This window comes from Neolamprologus multifasciatus, chromosome 13 (genome assembly GCF_963576455.1).
Source record: "Neolamprologus multifasciatus chromosome 13, fNeoMul1.2, whole genome shotgun sequence".
NCBI lineage: Eukaryota > Metazoa > Chordata > Actinopteri > Cichliformes > Cichlidae > Neolamprologus > Neolamprologus multifasciatus.
In genome coordinates, this window is record NC_140451.1 from 7,891,452 (window position 1) to 7,913,100 (window position 21,649).

The 21,649-nt window shown below is 42.0% G+C and overlaps 1 protein-coding gene across 4 annotated transcripts in view; it reads right to left on the bottom strand.

Moving 5' to 3' along the window:
* ttc7a (tetratricopeptide repeat domain 7A) overlaps positions 1-20,785 on the bottom strand; it is a 201,483-nt gene extending 180,698 nt beyond the window's left edge. For 2 of the 4 annotated variants that reach the window (XM_085183504.1, XM_085183501.1), the window contains exons 1-11: positions 20,640-20,785; positions 19,660-19,846; positions 15,326-15,489; positions 14,989-15,157; positions 11,132-11,262; positions 10,832-10,956; positions 9,084-9,162; positions 7,662-7,831; positions 5,847-5,910; positions 5,360-5,497; positions 570-653 (exon numbers count right to left, since the gene is read on the bottom strand). In XM_085183504.1, the coding sequence (XP_085039630.1) occupies positions 570-653; positions 5,360-5,497; positions 5,847-5,910; positions 7,662-7,831; positions 9,084-9,162; positions 10,832-10,956; positions 11,132-11,262; positions 14,989-15,157; positions 15,326-15,489; positions 19,660-19,846; positions 20,640-20,696 (1,368 nt within the window). In that variant the 5' untranslated portion in view covers positions 20,697-20,785. Of the gene's footprint in view, positions 1-569; positions 654-5,359; positions 5,498-5,846; positions 5,911-7,661; positions 7,832-9,083; positions 9,163-10,831; positions 10,957-11,131; positions 11,263-14,988; positions 15,158-15,325; positions 15,490-16,590; positions 16,693-19,659 lie in introns of those variants that run through there. The other 2 variants (XM_085183503.1, XM_085183505.1) reach the window with 2 other exon arrangements.
* Positions 20,786-21,649: the final 864 nt, after the last annotated feature.

Here is a 21,649-nt window from a genome sequence, read left to right on the forward strand (position 1 = left end):
TGTCATTGACAAATTGTGATTAATGAGCAAACAGCAGCCACTTATCATGCAGCCACAGATGACATGGATCGCTTCTGAGCGACTGCATCAAACATACATTAACTGTCCTCACACAGCCCTAATAGACCCATTTAGACACACGGTCACTTAATACATGTAGGTCAATCATTAATGGACCACGTGCACGTGCACATGCGTGAGCACATGTGCGCATGCACGCCCGCCGGCCCTAAATAGAAGCAGATCTGACAACACTGAGGCGGTCCCTCTCCTTCTAGGGAACAGCCTATTTCTAGATCTCACCATTGATCTGCAGTCACTTTATCACATGCAATCCACATCAATTTTTCTGTCACACACATGGCTCTGTGCGCGCACACACGCAGACACAGACACTTAGAGACTGAAAGAGCACTGTGAGGTATTCTGAGGACTCCCATTTAAAAAAATGTGCCTTTTTAAGATTACATTTCATTGTCATGAATACCTAGATAGATAGAATAGATAGAAGATAGCTATCTCCTTTGGGTGTGATGTGGTGTTTGATTTAAACGGAGAAATGAGCTCACTTTCCGGGCGGCCATGAGTGACAGGCCCAGCTGGTGCCACAGGTGAAACTCGTTGAATGAAAACTTCATGGCTCGTTCCAGACACTGCGAGGAGAAAAACAAATACACAAACATGTTTAAGTTATGAAACTTTGTACAAGTAGAATGAGCCGATAAGAGTGGACGGTTCGGTGTGGACATTAAGCTTTTTGTTTTCCTTTACAGTCACAAAGCTGAATGGCCACTGTTCGTAGCCACATTCCTCTCGCTCAAAATCGATTGTCAGTCAGCGCTCACCACCCACTCTGTGCTGTTTCAGTACATAATGATGTGAGTGATGTGTGTGTGGACAAGCACAGGATGGCGTGGAGCGCCGCTCAGTCAGATGTTGTCAGTCATGCAGAAGTGAGCTACATCAAGAAAAAAGGTCTGCCAAGTAGTAGGATTAAAAAATGTGCACTTATTAGAAAGGTTGCACACAAAGTAACATGCAGACAAAGATGCCATGCTGAATAGAGCAAAGGCACACAATACCAACCTCTGTAGGATTTAATTGAATAAGAGAGTGTGGAATATGTAGCTAATTGTAGTCGTGAATGGGCTCTGTATTTTCTAACATGAACTGAAGCGTATAAGAAATGTAATGGTTCACTGCAGGTCTTTATGAAGCTATATGAAGCTGCAACTGTCTCTGCTGCTACATGGCAGTATTGCTGACCCTTGTTAACCCAGCTAAATTAGGCCCCAAACCATTACAAATCCCTATTTAACCTCTGTTTAGAAGGGTTAATATATAGAGCTCGAAGTAAGCTTCAGCCAAATTGTAATAACAGAGGTTAAAAGATACAAGTGCATTAAGTCTCCTACTATACAGTACTTTGAGCTGCACCATATATAACTGTTGTATCAACTGGACTAAATACTTACTATTAACACTATTAACAAACAATGGAATGACAATTAGCCCTGTGATAGACGTGTCAGCTGAGGCATATGTGTTTAAGAAAATTGATGGAATTAATTTAATTAGATATTATTAATTGATAACTTTTTCTAAAAACTGGTTCAAGAACCACCTATGAACAGTGTTTGCAAGGATGCCACTTTTTTTAAGGATATAGTAAGTAATTTTCTGAATTATGTAACAGAAAAAAAAATTGTGTTCATTCATTAGTGTGAAATTATGTCTTCCAACAGCAACTTCCAACCACTTACGTAATTACACCTTATAAAGATCACAAATAGCTTTTAAATCTTTTAAACTATAATGACCATCTAATAAATGCACATCTATGTTTTCATCATCGTTTTCTCATTATGTCTTCCTCCACCTCCACTTCATCCTCTTCCTCCTCACTTCAACCCACCACATGAAATTCACTTTATGCCTGAAGTCAGGGAACATGCAATAACATTACTATTTATTCCCGATATTGTTGCAGTTACTCCTAGATATTGTCAGGCTGGCTAAACAAGAAACATCAGTTGGTTAAAAGCTAACAATATGCAGGCTAATATTAGGCTTGAGTATCCTAAAAATCGCTTGATTACATTCCCACATTGTATGAGTTTATTTACTAAACATTACTAAGAGTCCAACAATGTTCAATTAACTTCAAAGAAAGTTTCACTAACAGCGGCTAACAGTGGCTAAAACAGCAGCTAACAGTGGCTAAAACAGCAGCTAACAGTGGCTAAAACAGCGGCTAACAGCGGCTAACAGCAGCTAAAACAGCGGCTAACAGAGGCTAAAACAGCAGCTAACAGTGGCTAACCGCAGCTAACAGTGGCTAACAGCAGCTAAAACAGCTGTTAACCGCGGCTAACAGCAGCTAAAACAGCGGCTAACAGCAGCTAAAACAGCGGCTAAAACAGCAGCTCTTACTGACAGAAAAGTTCAGGATATCCTCAGTAACTCTCTTTAGCATCGCTGTCATCAGACAGTCATATTTAAAAGTGGGATAAACAGCAGTCTAACAACCGACACTCACTATAGATGAATGATGACTAAAGTTGTTTGGATTACAGCAACCACCAGGATTATGCACTTGAACTGGGAGGGGTAAGAAAACCGAATTCAGCTGACTGCAGTCTTCAAGCTTCTATCTGTGAGATTTTACACGGTGTACCTTTAAAGAGTGCACAAGTAGGCAGGTGGAGGGTGGGAGGCTTAAATTATACAACATTGATTCTGGAAAGTACAGTTCATGTTTGGTTTCATAATCAGGCCAAAACTACATGACTGGGTTAATGACAATGTTTGGGTGAGTTAAGGTAAAATTTGGCAAGCTGACTATCACATAGAGACACCTTACAGGTGAGAAACCAGCTGTGTCGACTAAAGGGCAGCATTTGAAGCCCTGAGACTGACCAAACATCTATCCATCTGTCCATCCAGACATCCTGTTAACAAGAGGGATGGACCCTATCCCTGCTGACTTTGGGTGAGAGGGTGGGGTACTCCCAGGTCACTAGTCCATCCCAGTGGGTATAATTCATAAAATGATTATTTCCTGTTTGAAACACTGACATAAATAAACATAAATTATGACATCACCAGTGATTCGTGTGAATTATTAATTACTAGAGTTTAAATTTTAAAAATAAGATTTTACTAAAGTTTAATTAAGTTTATTAGCAATAGTCCTTTTAAAGTTTTTCAGTCAGGTGCTTATGTTATAATGAAAGTGTTTCTGCAACTACTCACAGTGGACATTAGGAGACATAACAGTGCTGTAAGCAGGAAAAACACGTTAGACCTTATATAAAACTAAGATGGAGCTGTGGCACATACTTGACAGAGTAAAGGGATATCATTCAGTTTCACTTGCTGGGCCCACGTCTTCATTTGAGGTTTGATAGTGTTTTAGTAGATAAAGGTGACTGGCTTGGGCATGAATTGAGCTGCGGTTTGGGGAAGGCCTTGAAGGGGACTGGCCGCGGCTCCCGGGCTTGGCAGATCCCCATGTACTAAATATAAGTGAAGAAGCTAAAGAATTAAAAGGGGAGTGAGGGAGGGGCATGTAAACAAGAACGAACAGCTTGTAGAACTGGGGGAACCTATATAGATAAGAACCAGAAGGAGCGTGTTTGGGGGCGTGGTCCCGCTTCTGAAATTCAGATACTTTATTTCCAATTATTTAGTACAACATTTGCCTTTTTTCCTCTCCTCCACAGCTCAAGACTGAAATACTGTTTGGAGACATGCAAAGAGTGGAACTTTTCAACTCAGGTTACTGAGTTACTGTCACGATCTGCGGGAGCAGACTGTGTGAGCTGTGAATTGTGGACCCAAACGCAGATACAAAGGGAGGCGGAGCTTGACTTAAGTTTCAAACAGAAAACAAGCCTTTATCATGGCTGATTACAAGAAGGCAAAACAAAGCAACAAGGACAGTAGCGAAACTAATCTAGAACGTAAACTGGGAAAACTAAAAACTATGAAAACTGTGACTCAACTCTAAGAACTATGAGAAGATCTGAGGGAGGTAACACAGACAACCTGGCAAAGACAGAATGAAAACACACAGACTAAATACACACAGGAGGTAATCAGCGGAAGTGGAAACATATGGAGAAACAGCTGACAAAAATGAACATCATGACGCCACAGGGAAAAGTAGCACTGAGCACGATGAACATATAAACAAGACTTTCAAAGTAAAACAGGAAACATGATGGGACACAGACATGACACGAACTTGATAACATGAGCCACGCAGACATGAAACACATGAAGGGGACTTAAACACAGGGGATGAAGACACAAGGGGAATCTGATGATAAACTATAACAAGGCAACGTAGGCAAAATAGACATGAGCACATAAACAATGAATATCAAAATATAAGAAAACTCAAAAACACTGGGTTACGACCCAGGACTGTGACAGTTTGTGACCTTTGACTCTGACTTCCACTGACAGGAAGCATATTGAACTGAACTGGAATGCGTACAAGAGTAAACTAGCTCTAGAGATTTATGTTTTTTAAATGGTCAACCTATTCTTCAAATTGCTCATCCAAGTGCATTATTGCATCAGTGGTAAGATAAAATCTTTACAGTATATGAATACGAGATAACGTTTATATTCCTTAGTATTACTACTTTGATAGACAAGTCTTTGGAATAGGTTGCTTATTTTCCTTTTCCTTGAATATGACGGGAAAGCATAACAATTATATGAATTCCTGGTATGTAATTAAAACATGATTTCTTACCACAGAGACACCATGGACTGACTGATGCTACAGTAAGGATGCAATCAGTCTTATTCATGACGTCAAAGAGGGAATGTATTGACTGGCTGACACCTGATTTTAAATAAATGGCCCATGCAGGCCTCATACATCAGCAAATTGATCCACTGGTGTAGGTGGAACTACCTCAGTGTGTGTGGTCTCCCATATGCTATATATGAATCAGTGAGACTTGTGGACAAACCTAATTTGAGACAACCCTGCTAACCTCCGCCTCTTAAACTTCCCACATCTGGGTAGAAAGTCACACTGGGGGAGGGGGGGGGGTAACAGTTTAAACAAAAAATGAGAAAATGGAGGAGGAATTCAAGGCCAGAAGAAGAACTAGAAAAGAACAGGCAGTGTGGGGGATGGTGAGAGATGAAGAAAAGACTGAGAGGCAGTGAGAGAAAAAGACACATAATCCCTGTGCTCCAAGTGATAAGGACATTCATTAAAAAGTTTGGCAAAGGCAAAGCTCTCACTAACACATCTCATCTCTCCCTCTTTTGCTCGCCTCCCCTTAGACCTCCAGCATAGTGTGCGTCTGCATGTGTGCGTGTGTCAGAACACCTCAGAGAGCATGGCGTACTGCCCCCTCCTGACCATGCCGATGGTGAGCAGGTCATAGACGGAGGTGGCGTCCTGCAGGCTGGTCTTGCGAGCCTCAGCCTGATCCGGCATACGACTGATCACCGCGTCACCGCTGGCCTGGATAAACAGAGACGCGGGATGAGGAAGATGAGGAAGACTTAGCAAGGAAAGGTGGATGTGTGTGTGTGTGTGTTTACATATCTTTGTGGGGACCAAAAATTGGAATTTTACCAAGCTTATGGGGACCAGCAGCCCTAATGGGGACAAAATCCCGGTCCCCACGAGTTTGACTCAAAATGTGGTTTTAGTGTCGGGGTTATAGTTAGGTCACGGTTAGGTTTAGGCTTTCATTTTGGATAGTTAGCATTATGTCAATGAGGTGTCCCCACAAAGATATGAAAACGAATGTGTGTGTGTGTGTGTGTGTGTTGTGGTTTGTGTGTGTGTGTGTGAGAGAGTATCTCACCATGGATTCTGTGATGAGTAGCAGCAAAATGGCCTCCTCCACCACGTCCTGAGGACAGAAGCAACTGCCAGGACACAGAAAGCAGGAAATAGTACCAAGAATGGGAATTTTATCCCTCTCTCACTCACACACACACGTCCAAAAGTACAGTGGTGTGAGTGTCACGTTTCTGTCTCACCTGTGGAGCTGTAACATAATACAGACCACCCTGGATATATCACTATACAGTAGTATCTCAGATGTCTCTCTCTCTCTCTCAAACGCACACTCTTTGGGTCTTACACTTTTTTCCTTCTATTCATCACTTTCTTTGCCCCTCTCATCAACTCCGTGTCCTTTTAAAGGACACGTTTACCAGACACCACAGAGGCCTTTTCAGGAGGCAACTGATAACAAAAGCCACGAACAATGCCGAAGCACAGCCTGTTTCTCCTGTTCCTCCTCTGTCCTTCAAATCTCAGACATGGATTTAGATCTTCACTTATGATAGTGTGGGCTAGCTTAGTCATGTTGCGGTGACTAAGTATGGCTTGCAGGGCCCGAGCAACAAGCGCAGGATTCCTTTGCAAAGAGGGCAGAAACTAGACAACTATGTGGTCATTGTTGTGTGCTGTTGCACATAACCAGTTTGTCCTGTCGGGACTGGCCAAGGGTTTCTTCTGCCGTTAAGCTACGCTGAAATGTTATGTTATATAAGCATTATGTTCAAAGAACCGCCCTATAGCACAGATAAAACAGCAGCCTGCTTTCTGGTGTCAGAAATGAACTAATGAATGAACAGAAGTCTAGCTTCGCTCTGAGCCCTTTAACCTCCTCTAAAGCAGCTATTCAGCCAGTGTTAATTAAGCCTGGGATGTGATGACCTCTAGTGGCATTCTAGTGGTTTCTCCAGGACAGAGCTGAACCACAGGCGCAGTGAAAACCACCCGAATCAGCTTCAGACGACACAGACGACCTGAAAGACCATGTGATTTTTTTTTGTTTCTCCAGACAAAACCTGTTTAAAAGTTCAACCTTCAGCTAAACTATTGACAAGTAAAAGTTCTTATTTAACTCCAATGCTTGTGTTTTGTTACAAATCAGGTTAATTTTGTTAAGAAACACAAAAAGCAAATTTATCTCACAATCTATAAAGAATACAGACCGTCCCTGCCAGCCCCAGAAAAGAGAAAATAGAGCAGCCTCTGGGAAAGTAACAAAGGAGGGAACCCATGACTGATGGACATGTTGTGTTTACAGAAGAGACAAAAATAGCAAAATCCCATCAAAGGCATCACATTATTAAGAACAATATTGTTTTTTGGGGGCCATCTTAATGGTGTCCAACCAAAAAACTATTTTCCTGTTTCACATTTGTTTCTAATAGACTGGCAACCAGCCCAGCATGTACCCCACCTCCCTCCAAGTGACAGCTGGGATAGACTCCAGCCCTCCCAGATCCTGAAATTGGATCAGTGGTTAATAAAATGGATGGAAGGGAAATTTATCTTAGTGTTGCTATGTTAGTGGACATGGGAGTTAATGTAGGTTGTCATGCAGCAGGTCAACACTCGGGTCAAACTGCAGTAAGCACCAAGGTCTTAACAGGAGGGTAATTTAGACAAAAGAGATACTCGTGGGCTCAAAGTACTAAAGCGACACTCCTTAGTGAGATAATCTTTGTCCACTGTTGTCAGCTGATACGGTGACGTAACTAACACCATCATAGCAGTCATGTATAGCTTTATAAGCTAAATACTTAGCATGACTCAAGTAATTGCATTTAGCACGATTAGACTAGAGCAGACTGAAACAAAAAACAGAGAGTGTACAAACCATTCTGTGCTGTAGCGATGTGGTGGTTTAACGGTGGGGTAGATGGCGTCTTTGGAGGCGGCGGCTCCTTCTCTGTGAAGCCAGGCTGAGGGCGGGGGGCCCAGCGGGGGCCAGTAGCTGTCCTCGCTCACAGAGCTCAGCAACACTTTTGCTAGTTTTCTTGCTGCAGACTAGGATGGAGACACATGCAGATGCTGTATTAATACAGGTGTGGAATACTGATACTTTGAGTCCTGTATTTATGCTGTTTTTCAGCTTTCATGGTTTAACTTTGTATGATTCTCAGTTCTCAATCTTTATCCATCTCAAGCAGCCAGTATTCGATAAATTAGTCTGTCTGAAACAAACTATTTTAACTCCCTTCCCCCTCCTGTTAAGTGCGCTGTCTCCTGATTGGATGCCCCTTGCAAAGGCTTCTTAATCACAGTTTGTAACTGAATTGATTGTATTTTAGGAGCTCCGCTCTCACTGGCATCACACAGATTCAAGAACAGTCCTGAACTTTCAGTTTACAGGGATAACTCCATCCATCCATCTTCATCCGCTTTATCCGGGGCCGGGTCGCGGGGGAGGCAGCCTAAGCAGAGAGGCCCAGACCTCCCTCTCCCCAGCCACCTCCTGCAGCTTATTTGGGAGAACACCAAGGCGTTCCCAGGCCAGCCGAGAGATATAATCTCTCCAGCATGTCCTAAGTCTGCCCCGGGGCCTCCTCCCGGTGGGACATGACCGGAACACCTCACCTAGGAGGCGCCCAGGAGGCATCCTTGTCAGGAGCCAGCTGAGGTGGTTCAGGCATCTGACAAGGACAGGGATAACTCATATCTGATATGTGATCATGTTTAATATGATCATCCACTCACCGCTGTAACAGTTTATACACATGACAGAAAAATGCAGAATCTGTCCACTTGAAAATTTGAATGATAATAATAATAAGAATAGAAATAACTTCTTTTTTTTACTGATCGTTTTACAGAAAACATTCCTGTATAAAGATGTGTTTTCAGTGTTTTTCTCTAAAGCCAAAACACTGGACTTCATCAGATTTGGTGCAGAGTTGGAACAGTCCCAAAGAAAGAAAATATTACATTTGAATGTGGACAGGTCACTGGCTTTGGTGGAGGGCACGTTCGCCTACAGTCTTTCTAGATTACAAATTGTGCTGAACCAATCAACTGCACATCATATGGCAGCAGGTCAGTTAGTACTTGTGTTATTATGTATGTGTATGTATAATATTACACATACAAACTGCATGAAAGCTGGTGAAAGCATACGACTGGTGTCGAGTAAATGGATTTGAAGTATGTAACAATGGTTAAGTATTAGAATACAGTGCAGTGTGCGTGTGTGTGTGTGTGTGTGTGTGTGTGTGTGTGTGTGCGTGTATGTGTGCATGTGTGTGTGAGAGAGGTGGCCCACCTTTCTGAAGTTCTGAGACCCTCGTGACTCCACCACCCTCAGCACTCTACGCAGCTGGTGAGCACCCTGTGCAAGATGACTAACACACACACACACACACACACACACACACACACACACAGTAAGCATATATCAGTGTGACATGTAGGTGTGAGAGTGTAACATTAAACAAAAAGAAATGTGCAGAAGAAGAAGAAGTTAGGCGATCTAGTAGTGATGGGATTTCCGGCTCTTTTTAGGGATCCGGCTCTTTCGGCTCGGCTCACTAAAAAGAGCCGGCTCTTTCGGCTCCGAACCGGCTCTTCAGGTTGTTTTGTTGCTTTAATTATTTAATCATTAAGAATAATATAAAATTATGCAGAAAAGGAATTACTAATGTAAAAAAAGTGATTTCATTTATATATGTTTATATATGGCCCCTAGAGACAAAGCACGTACAAACTCTAAAGCATATACAAACTCCAAAAAGCACATACAAACTCCAAAAAGCACGTACAAACTCCAAAACACATTTCTAGCGTTTACTGAACTTCCAAAACAGAGCTACCCAGATCACTTAAATTACACAATGGAAAACATGTGTGTATTGTTTGTGTATTTATAGACAAGCACTCATATTTATTCAAATAATTTAAAAAAAAGTTCATTTACCTGTTACTACCACACACCAAATCCGGTTGTTGATACTTCCTGGCTTGTGTAGCCCCTAGGTAACAAAAGCTCAACACTGCGCCCTAGAAACCTGGAGCACTTCCGTTGTCTTTTGTACGTGTTTTGGAGTTTGTACGTGCTTCTGAGTTTTTACGTGTTTTGGAGTTTGTACGTGCTTCTGAGTTTTTACGTGTGGGCCTGCATGATTTCTGAATCCTTTATCATCTGCAACTGAAAATAGTGGATGATTACTATACCTTTCTAATGTGATGTTGTTGTCCCTCGCTCTCTTTCTCTCTGGCTCTGTTCCTGTGCTACTGCAAGTGTAACGCCCCTCCCCCCTCTGCCCAGCGCAAAGTACAGGCCGCGCATGCGGAGTTTAGCGGAAAAAAGGGCGAGAGAGAGGGATCGCGTCGTTCACTTCAAAGAGTCGGCTCTAAGAGCCATTTCGTTCGCGAACGACCCATCACTACGATCTAGTGTCACAGTGTTACAGAGATAAAGTCCTGCAGGACGTTTGTTGCCATGTAATCAATGCAAAAGTTTTTCTTTGACTGAAACAACACACTCGAACTCTTCTTTACTCACAGCGACCTCATTTATGGACAGTGGATGAATGAGTAAGACATAATATTATAGTTTTTACAGAGATGGTGTTCCTATGTGACCGTTCAAATGCACCTTGCTTTTCTATGTCTAAGAGCAACGCTGCCACCTATTGATCACGAGTAAAAATGCATCTGTGGTGCACTAAGGTCAAGTGGTGCTGGAAAGCTTAGGCTTGATTTCTTCTTCTCCTCTTCACTCTAACACAAGCTAAACACAGAGCACACAGCTCTCTGCTCCACAGAGCGAGTCTTGTGATCGACAATAAAACTCTGCAGTGCACAAAACAAGAATCCAATCTGCAACTACACATGTAACAAATTCTATTTAATAATTATGTAAATATAATCAGAACAAAATTGAAATCATCTGACTTGTACTCTTATCAAAGACGCTGGAATTATACTGTCACATGTGAGCATGTCTAAAGATGTTTGCTGGTCTATTTTTGCTTTTAAAAATAAGATGGTTGTTATGGTTGCTACCCTCACCCCCTATGCAGCAGACAAAGGTAAGCACTCTGTAATGCAGCCTGCAGGAAGTAGCCCAGTTCAATATCACTGGGTGAGTGAAGTAAAATGGTTTTGGCTGACTTGATGTGGGGCGTTGTTACAACCTGAAAACAGAGATAAAACAGACAAGATTATTAACCCCCTATGAAATTTAAAGTTTCTGTCAAAAGATTATTACAACAACTCGGTAAACAGTAAAGTGGAGTAAAATGCCAAACCAAACACAGCCATAACAGGGTCACACACGCTCATGCTCTCACACGGGCATAAAAAGCCCACCTTATCGAGCTCCTGCAGGTAGGACAGAGCTGCGTCACAGGCCCTGAGGTAACAGGACAGGGACTCCTCCTCTCTCTCAGAAAGACGAACACGGGACACGGCAGACAGCGTCTGGTGATCCAGAGACAGACCTGAAACACATGGAGAGAGACCGTGGCGTTTTTACGAGCACCTGCTCCCAGCGACTAACTAAGCAAACAAACTAACAAAAGCTACCATTAAAAATGTAACTGCTTTAGTTTTCAGCTGGTGACTGGAAGAGGTCAGTTTACCTGATAAAATCATTAGTATTACTAATAACAACATTTCAAACAGGGTTTTTTGAAATGTGGCAGCTAGGTGTAAATGTTGTGACGTATATGTGAAATGCGGAGGCTGCGCCTCACAAAATAGACTGAAAGTGGTGATAACTCAGACTTTACTGCTTCAACTGTTTGTCCATTCATTGTTACTTGGTCTGAACTTGCAATGCTCAGTAGCTCTGACAGGCTTCACCGAGATAGATCTGAAAATACAAGTAAGTTTAGTCTGTTAAAATGAGACTCAGATGTGCGTTGGACAGCTCTGACAATATTTACTAGTCCCAGAGGATGAATCCTGATCTTAGATGATTCCATGACTTTTCCTCGAGCATCTCTCAAGGTTAGTATTTGTGATTTCAAGTGAAGTATCTCAGCAGTTCTTGGATGGAAAATCGGTACAAATGTTAGCGTCTCCTTCAGGATGAGCATCTAATAACTATGGTGATCCTGTCTGCATGGTCATTTTCAGTTATACAAACAAAGGCATCACCTTTAGGGCTTTGATTGTCTTCCTGTGAAGGGTTAGGGCTAGTTTCTTTCTGCATTTCTATACTCATGAACATCCTTCCTGCCTACATTTTCCCCTAATCCCCCTTAGTCAGTCGTGGTAGATGGCTGGTTCACCCAGAGGTTTCTTCCTTTCTTCCATTTGGTTTTGTGGGGGGGCTTTCACCTAAAAATGTAAAGTTTTGTGCTGTATACATAAAAATTGAACTGAACACTGTCCTTTTGTTTTTGTTTGTTTGTTTTTTCTACTTATAATTGCATTTCTGATGCACAAGTACAGAAGTGGCCGTTAACAGGCCGGTGCCGTCCAGATGATGTCTGCTAGTGCACTTATTTGTACAAACAAGTGGGGGGGAGCAGGAACTTCTGGAGACCACAGGAGGCCTGTGACGGGCAGCAGTCTCAAGCCAGACGCCAAGCTAAATCAAATAAGGAGACGTCATCATCCAAGTATTCACATCTGACTTCATTTCCAAAGCAACCCTGGTAAAAGTGCGGGGAGGAGACAAGCAGCTCCCGCAGGATCTGATCTACGTTAAAAGTGTTTGCAAAGACAATCCTTCAGTGGGCTTCAAAGCAATCAAAAGAAATCTGACAGTTATTGCAACAAATTCTCTCCAGTTTGATGAGCGTGAGGTCACATCCGATCATCAGGAAACAGGGAGTGTAGCCGCGTAATGATGATGATCATGATGAGTGAAACAAGATTATCCAGGCCTCCAGTGTAACGTTCTGTGAATGTGATCTGTGACCTTTAATGATGCTGGTATTCAGTGAGTCACATTAGAGCAAAAAAAACAACAAAAAACACTGAAGGCTGTATCTGACTGGAAAGAGCATATTTTTAAAATGACTCTAAAATAAAAAGTGATGGAGGGGGAGGGGGGCGTTCATGTTTGGGCTTGAGACAGCTTGTGATTGTGACTAACTGTAAATTCTCCCTTCACGTATGACTCATGATTGTTGTGCTTTTAAAAGAAGCAACTGTAGAAAAACGTGTCAAGACAAAGACCAGAGGTGGGAAATCAGCTTCCAGACGAGCTTTACGTTGTTAGCTTATTCCCAATCTGCTTCCTCGAGGTGTCTGCGGGACAGAACAGCGATGCTTAGAAAGAAAATGCGCCGCTTCATCAGGATCTTTAAGGTTAAAACACAATAGTAGCTCCGTGCCCAATCAAGCTGATGTTTTCCAGTCGTGCAATGTTTGAATCCACAGTCTGGCCCGTCGCCTCCCTTCCATTTCCACTTCTAAACCCCATAAAAGGTCATTGTGATTTTAAGGCTGTAACAGCTCCTATCAGAGGGATTAGTTAAGAGATCATTAAGGAAATGTATGACGAGAGTAGTTCAACCTTGCTGCTGGTGTTTTTCAAGGAAACCTGCCAGTTCTTAGAGCTGCTTTTGCTTACTGAAGGTCCAGGTTGACAAGCTGGAGATGTGCTGTAAATGTAAACTGTGCAGCGGTGTAGCAGACATCCAGAAGCCATACTGAAACACTGTCAGCTGTGTTATGAAGTGCATTATATTTCATGTCGATAGGGTTAGAGTGAGACCACTGCACAGATGCGACATTGGTGAAACGCCTTGTCGTGCGAAAACATTGAGATTGCAGTATATAATGTACGCTTTCCACCTCGCAAGTATCTTTAAAGCCACCACGGGTCTGTCTCAGCACTCATACCTGGCAGTATTAACAAGCAGTCAAATTTCTCCTGCGTGACATTTTTATACTAACTGTGCCTCCAAGGATTTTAGAGGTTTATGGAGCTCACTGGGACAGGCTTCATTAATAAGGACATATCGTCACTCTTTCACACAAAGACTGTGGGCACAGCCAGGCTCCAGTGACACTTTCAATCAGTTGACATTAAAATCACACATTCAGGAGTGGAGAGAGGAGTTCCTGGAGTTAGTGGAGCGTTAAAGTGGAGCTGTGTGTAAGAGGAAAAGTTTTAATGGCTTCTGTCAGGTATATTTTTAAGTAATGATCCTGTTTCTAAATTAAAAGAAATGTTATTGCTGCTGAGTGCGAACAAATCAATTAAGGTCTAAAGAGATTTTATTATTATTACGTGTCCTTGGCCCAGACTGAACTTGGTAGCTACCTTGGTAGCGGTCTTCTGCTGTCGGTGCGCTGCTGCCACCAGCTGTCAGTCAGTGACATAGTGTAGAACCAGTAGCACGGCTGCAGTTAGCGGTACACGCTGATTGGCCACAAGTCAAAATCACAGGAAGGTGAGGCGAATCACATGCACTCGCTGTCGCCTTACAGTGAAATGCATTGGGAAACCTCGTGTCCTTGGGTTCATATGCATCGTTACTTAGACACATACCTAAATGCTTTTGAGGGGCATCTGCAGAATGAAGTGGAACACACCTGAGCTACCTGCCCTGCAAACCCCCTGATCCCAAAGGAGCTACTGCCAACGTCCTTTAAAATTAGATAAAAATGATCAGGAAAACCTCAAGTCCTGGTCCAAACTAAGTTAGTTTCTCCCCATGACATATCCCACGAGCCCTCCTGCTTCCTGCTGTCCCCTCGTTGTCCTCTGGTGCTGTGCGCCGTGTTGTCAGTGATTTTGCTTTTTCATCGACCTTTCAGCCTTGCAGCTTAAAAACATGAATGCAGCCACTACCGTGTGAGTCCGAAGATTAAAGCTCACTCCTCTTAACTTAAATACATTCAAGACACTGTAGGATTTTTTTTCTCTTTGGTGTACCTGCAAAAAAGTGGATGTGCAAGTCTCTTTCTTAATGCTGCCCATTGCACCGACTGTCGATCATGGCAGCTTAAAGAAACAAAGTCACGCAGCAGACAGCCATACAGGACAGGAAGTGCAGAAAGATTATGTAACCAACTATATTCAGTTAAAACTGAGCAGCGAGCATGCACAGAAAACTACACACTCCCTACTGCACATGCAACAGATTGGATTCTCTGCAGTGTTTATCTTTGTTTTCTCTTCAAAATTAGTTTTTCTTTTCTTTGCTATCAAGAACCAACCAATTAAACTTTTAGAAAAAGGAAAGAAAAACATTTTTTTTTACCTTTAATCACGAACGCCTCAGCCAGCAGGCGGAGGTGGTAGGTCGGCTGGTCATCCTGCGTCAGCTCCTCCAGCCCCACCCTGGCACACATTCCCTGGGCGTCCCGGTAGCGTCCCTGCACGTAGTGCACTTTGGCCATCAGCAGCAGAGCCTCGTTCAAGTACCGGGGCTGCAGGACAGCAATATAAAGAAATGCTGAATAGGAAGAAGCCACGGAAAAGGATGGAATTTATAGAAGCTGTCAGTGCTCTGTTTGATTAAATGAAGGAAATCGTTTTTTAAAAAGCAGAGCAAAGTCTAAAACTCAGATATCAGAAGTAAGTTAGATGAGACTAACTGTTAGACGGCCTCGGCTAAGGATGGTATTAAGGTGTCTTTTGGCCTTGCACAGTTTGGGCTGGGTTTTGTCCACCAAAGGTTTGGACCTGAGTAGCAGATCCATGTTTTCCAGCAGGCACTCCTCCAGCAGCGCCTCGGCCATCAGCAGCGTCCCGTAATCATCTAAAGGAGGGGGGCGGCATCGAAAAAGTTCACAGTGAGCGGAGTATGCTGAAGGTCTGAGCTAAAGGTCACAGGTCATTTGTTTCTGTAGCCAAGGTCACAGGTCATTTGTTTCTGTAGCCAAAGCAAACCTCCCTCGGTCCACTCAAAACAGCAATTCCCAGGGAGAGCAGTTCAAACATGCCTGAGTCCTTAAGTCTGTTTAGAAACTACAGTTTCCATTTCTCCTAATATTTTTCCTAAAGAACTTTAATCTCGGTATCAGCAGATAAACACTCCCATCCACCTACAGCGAATTAAAGTTTACATGTGTAGTAAAACAACCCGCTTCAGATGGAGCCTTGCACTCAGTTACAGTCCAGTAGTAAACCTCAGTGTCTGTGTACACACACACACTCGATTAAAGCTTTCCTGTTTGACTTTTTCACTGTGCGTTTGTGTGTTTACCACTGCCAGCTCTGCGCGCAGTGTTTATGCCCTGATATATTTGACATATTTGCAAGTTTGGTTTATCAGCACAGTCAAGGCTGAAGATATCTGCGAGGGGAAGGTGGGGGCTAAACACCAGGACGTGTCTCAGCCCGTGGCCACATTAGGAGCAATGTAATAACTGCACCGTCAAGTTGGAGCCTAGACTTTGGCAAGAATCGGTGTTGTAAGGACTGAGATAAAAAACAAAAACATTCTGGTTTCACTTCAAGACTTATCAAGTAGAAAGATCAAATTTACTCTGGAGTTTGCTCACACTCAGTTCTGTGGAATATCATCATTGCTCTGATTATCTGATTTCATTTTCATTTTCATAGGAGCAGCCTTATCATTTCCTACTAATCACCTCCCCTTTAGTCAACAATTTCCTTGGATTTCAATAAACATTTGAACCTCCTGTGAATAGGATCAAAGCGTTTCTTGCTATTACTGATGAGCTTTTCTTTGTTTGAAGCGTAAGTAATAATGCTGGTTTCAATATTTTCATAGTAGCACATGGATCTCTTTATGAAAGAGGTCACTCATAGTGATAAACACAAAGAAAGTTTGCTTTTTTAGTTCTAATTCCCGGATGTTTTCAACCCATTGCTCATTCTTTTATGAAAAACTCACAGCATTGATTTGGCCTCTTCTGTTCCTACTTTGTCCCTGTCAGACATCTCCCTCTGGGAGCCAGCATTCATTCTTGTTTTTCTTTTCTTTTCTTTTTTCTTTTCTTTTCTTTTTTTTGCTTAAAAAAAAGGGAAAGAAAGATGCTCATTCAAGATTGTTTGAAACATTGAAGTTGCTCTAAATATATTTTCAAACTAAATTACTTTTTTCATTGTGTTTTAGTAACCTGTTTCTTTAATTTTAAAGTGGAGGTAGTTGCAAATTATCAAACACTACTGGTTAGCTAATGGTTAGCCCTGTAACCAGATATGCTAATAATATGCTAAGAGTGATTTAAGGCAGATAAAGTATAGCAACTAGCTAGCCAGTTAGTTAATGCTAACATTAAGTGGAGGTAGTTGCAAATTATCAAACACTACTGGTTAGCTAAAGGTTAGCCCTGTAGCTAGATATGCTAATATATGAAGATTATAAACTCAGGGTTGGCAGGGAGATAAAGTACAGCAACTAGCTAGCCAGTTAGTTAATGTTAACATTAAGTGGAGATAGTTGCAAATTTTCAAACACTACTGGTTAGCTAATGGTTAGCCCTGTAACCAGATATGCTAATAATATGCTAAGAGTGATTTAAGGCAGATAAAGTATAGCAACTAGCTAGCTAGTCAGTTAAAGTAGTAGAGCATTTGGTTGCTTAGCCAAACAACCCCTTTAGAAGTCAGGGCAGACCAAAATGGACTAAACAGATAGCACGCATTAAGGTGGACAGAAACACCACTCTAAATGTTTGCTAAGATGTTAGCTGTGCAGTAGCGCCTTCCACTCTGGTATGTCTGAAGGCCACCTGTTTTGTAAAACAACTTGTGTTCCTCTAAGCTAAACCTCTGTGGGTAAACAGCTTTCTAATTCGACCTGAGTACACACTTTCCAGCTTAGTTTATAACATCCACCATCCCTTTCCTCATCACACCCAGAATTTTTAAACCAAAACTGTAATGGTGAAAATGCTAATATTGAGGATTCAAAATGAGACTTCAGAAGCCTCATGTCCATGACCATGTCCAAAGGTAGCCACGCCCACCTGCCAAAGGTTTTGTTTCTGCTGCCCCCATGTGACCACAAAATGAGATTGCTGGTTTTAAAGACCATTCACCAAAACTACTGGATATCTTCTGCACAATATACACACATGACATAGAGACATGTTACAAGGGAAGAAGTGCACTGACTGCAGTGCCTTTGTTGAGAAGCAAAAAGGTATGTTGTAAAAAACGCTGACTGAAAACATTTTAAAACCTTCTGTAATTAACTAAACCAGTCAACGCGGTGTTAAGAGAAAACGGCTATGCTGTCCAAGACATGTGTTGCAGTAATATTAATTGAAAAAGAAATAAAGATGGCTTTCTTGCATAATACCACTCTGAAGTACAAGATTTTGCATCAAGTCAGTAAAATGTCCAGTCTGCCCTGAGTCTAACATGACTCATTCCAGCATTGTTCAAGCTAGTGCTAGCTCAACATTTCTGCAGACACTGTGTTACTATGAGGTCTGTTTTAGTAGCTGAAGAACACAGATTTTGTTTTGATTAAGAAAGAAATTGACATTTTTAAATTGAGATTGAAACATTAGATTAGTTAGAAGCAACATTTCAATGCTCTAATATGAAATAATTTCAGATGTACACAGATGAATATAATGCTACACTACAACTTTCTGGTAAAATGGAGACACCTTGTGGTGAAAGCTTTTACTACATTTATAAAGGGTTTTTACAAAAAGTAGCTTTAAGGATACTTGTGATACCTGTGGGGAATAAAATGAATGGTCGCATAATTTTTTTTAAAATTCACGAATAAAAATGAATAAATAAATACATTTATTACACAGTAGAATATACTGTACTTCCCGTATTTTACTAAAAGCTCCAAATCTTCGTCTGCCTTACATACCTTATCCAATTAGCTATCCTAAAAGATATCTGCTGTTTTTAAGTAGTGCATTACCCCATCTGTCCTTTCTGTTTGAGTGAGATAAAATCAAACTGTTACATCTTCCTCACAACATCACCTACAGCAAACTCCCCAAAGAAAAACATTTGAAACTTGAACGCAGAGTACACCACCTATTACTGCTTTTTTACAGTTTCACAGTTGGTTGGAAGTTTAACAGCTTATTGCTTTACTTGAAACAAAGTTCCTCTATCTCTAATCTAAAAAGAAAAACCTTTCCACACACAGTCCCTGACAGATCAGCTACAGTGTGAGTCATGCATGCTCACAGCAATACCACATTAATTTAACACATGAGCGCGTGTGCGAGCAAGGAGAAACTGCTGGACTGCACTATCAGCCAGGACCTCAGCCCATATTTACTCTGCTAAGGTGAGGGTTGGAGGCAGGTGCATTAGTGAGCTACCAAATGAATGCTTTATGAGGCACAGAAACATATGCGTGTTTGCATTTCTTTGAGCACGTGTACAGTGTCAAGTGATTTCAAGGGTAGAGGGGGCAGCTAAATAACCTGTTGGAAAAATCTTGTTTTGCATGCAGGCAATATTGCTCATCTTGCACGTAAAAGGCCACTCAGTTCCTTTAATTATTTATATTCCCTTTCAGTGTGTCTACTGTAAACTTTCATTGAGGCCATCCTACTGCCCTCCTCTCTGCACATCACATTTATTCCTGTATCAACGCTTGAATAGATTTGCTTAGAAAAACTTCAACAAGAGGAAGCCAGTGTTGAGAGATCAAGGTCCAACCTGTGCGCAAAAACCACTGCAAAAAAAGTCCATGCTTGATCAACACTCAGTGAGTGTTTTGTGCAAATCATTAGAACTAAAGCTGGTGGATATTGCTGCAAATCCTCAGTACTTTTAATTGTTTAAGAGAATTTCTTACCGCTTCTCCCCTGGAAGCAGCTTCCCGAAACTTAAAAAACTTTTTTTTTTTTTTTTTTTTTTTTTACAGTGTACAGATCAATGAACCGTTAAAAAACAGCCAGGAAGTGACAACAGCCACCTTAACTAAAAAAAAAACAAAAAAAAAAACAGGTGCATACCACCATCAACTCACCGTCTTCGTGGATCCGCGCAGCCTGCATCTGCTCAACTATCGCCGGCATCTTGTCCCACTGGCACTCGGCCCGGTAGCGCTCCAGCTCCGTTTCTAGCCGGGCCTGAGTGAAGGAGATCCGGGATGCCATCGCCGCTCTGTCCCGATGGTGACTGTACTCCCCGGACACGATGGGAGTAACTGCAGACTAGGACCAGGAGAAATAAATGTGTAATCACAGAGTGCAGAGGGAGGCTGGTGGAGGGTGGAGGGTGGGGTGTGGGTTATTACGGGCACAGAAAGTCAACAGCAGCAAAGTCCAGAGAAATACATGCAGGCGTTAACATGGGTTTAATTGCTGTTACATTACACATCTGTAGGAAGCCCCAAGAACCCGCACACTCTGTTTGTGCAGGAATCATTGCTCGTGTTTATTATAACATTCACATTCCTGCTTTTCTGTCTAAAGCTTTTTTCCCCTCAACTTCAAATGAGTGTGGTATTTGAAGAGGACTTGATCTGTAGCTGTTTGAAGGGAAGGAAGTCCTCTTAAAACCCATGTCCCTAATCTCTTGCCGTCAACACTTTAACTGGATCAGGTAGAGCTTAAGAAACAGCAATGCAAAGAATGCTGCAGCAAAGTGGGCAACCCAGCCGAGGCAGGCTATACAGTACAGATACATATTGTGGGTTTTTTTTTTTTTTTTAATAGTGTTCATTTAATAAACGAGTGAAAAACAAAATCAGTTGTAAATCTTTGGTTCACTGACGCGGGATCAGTACATCTGACAGCTATTGCGCTGTGAGGTGTAATTGCGCTTTATCAAGCTCAAGCTCAGGGATGTGATGCAAAATACAATTCAACTAAATGGGGGACGCTGGGGGGAATCACACAGTGAGCATTTACCCATGAAACCACAGCACAGGGTGCACATACAGAGGAAACGAGGGTCACTGACTACTCAGGATCTATCAGCTACTTTATGACATTAAAATAAAACCTCAAGCCTCCTGAACAGAGACTTAGCTGCTTCATTTTCTCTCTGGAAAGTTGACATTTGCTTGACATAAACGACGCGCGTCCCTCTTGTCGTGTCCACCACCCTGTGCCGTGCGGTGCTGACAGACCTCACAGCTGGGGGGCCACGCCCCCTGCTGACGTAGAGAAAGTCTCAACTCAAAGTGACCCGATAAGATAGGTCCACCACCAGGGGCGTGGCTTCGTTTGAGCATACAAAAAGGGGGCTCTTTAAGTGGAGGCGTGTATGTGTGTGTTCATGGATATTTATATCTTTATGGTAGGAATACTTTTACATATGTAAATATCTGGAACATATCATTGGATTCGCCAGGCCTCTCTGAACCCTGGTGGGAATTTTCGCCAACCTCAAATTCTAGAGTGGCTCCATGGTTTGGTGGGTCACACAATTTGATGTGTGCTAGTTCTATTCAAGGAAGAGACACACAAAGAAAAGCCCAACATCAGCTAGTGTATACTCCTTCAGCTGGTGTTGTGCCAAAAAAGAGAGTGTGTTTTTTATGTGTAACGTATTTTATTATGTTGGTAAAAAAGACTGTAGTCAACAGGATTTATGGAGGGGTTATATATGGAAAGGAAAGAAATTACATGTTTTGCTGGTATCTTTATGATCCAGCCTTATTGTAATTACATTATGTTCAATCTAGTGCTTTTTGGCCACTTAAAATATCTCTTGAGAGCTATTACATTATATTTGTTGCAATTTCTGCTGCCCTCTTGGCTATTTTACTCTTTAGAAAATAAATTTTTAATGTTGATGTGCCCTTTTAGCTGGATAAAGCAATAGTATATAAAACTCACTTTGCCAAAAACTGATTGCTGCTTTTACCTTCTGGTAAGAAGAGTTGCTTGTGGTTTAAAATGACTTTATATGATTCTTGACATAACCCTATTTGACAGGTTATCGGTCATTTATAAGAGTTTAAATAGTGGAAATCACCTTTTTCTTGGCACAACACCAGTCCTTAGCTG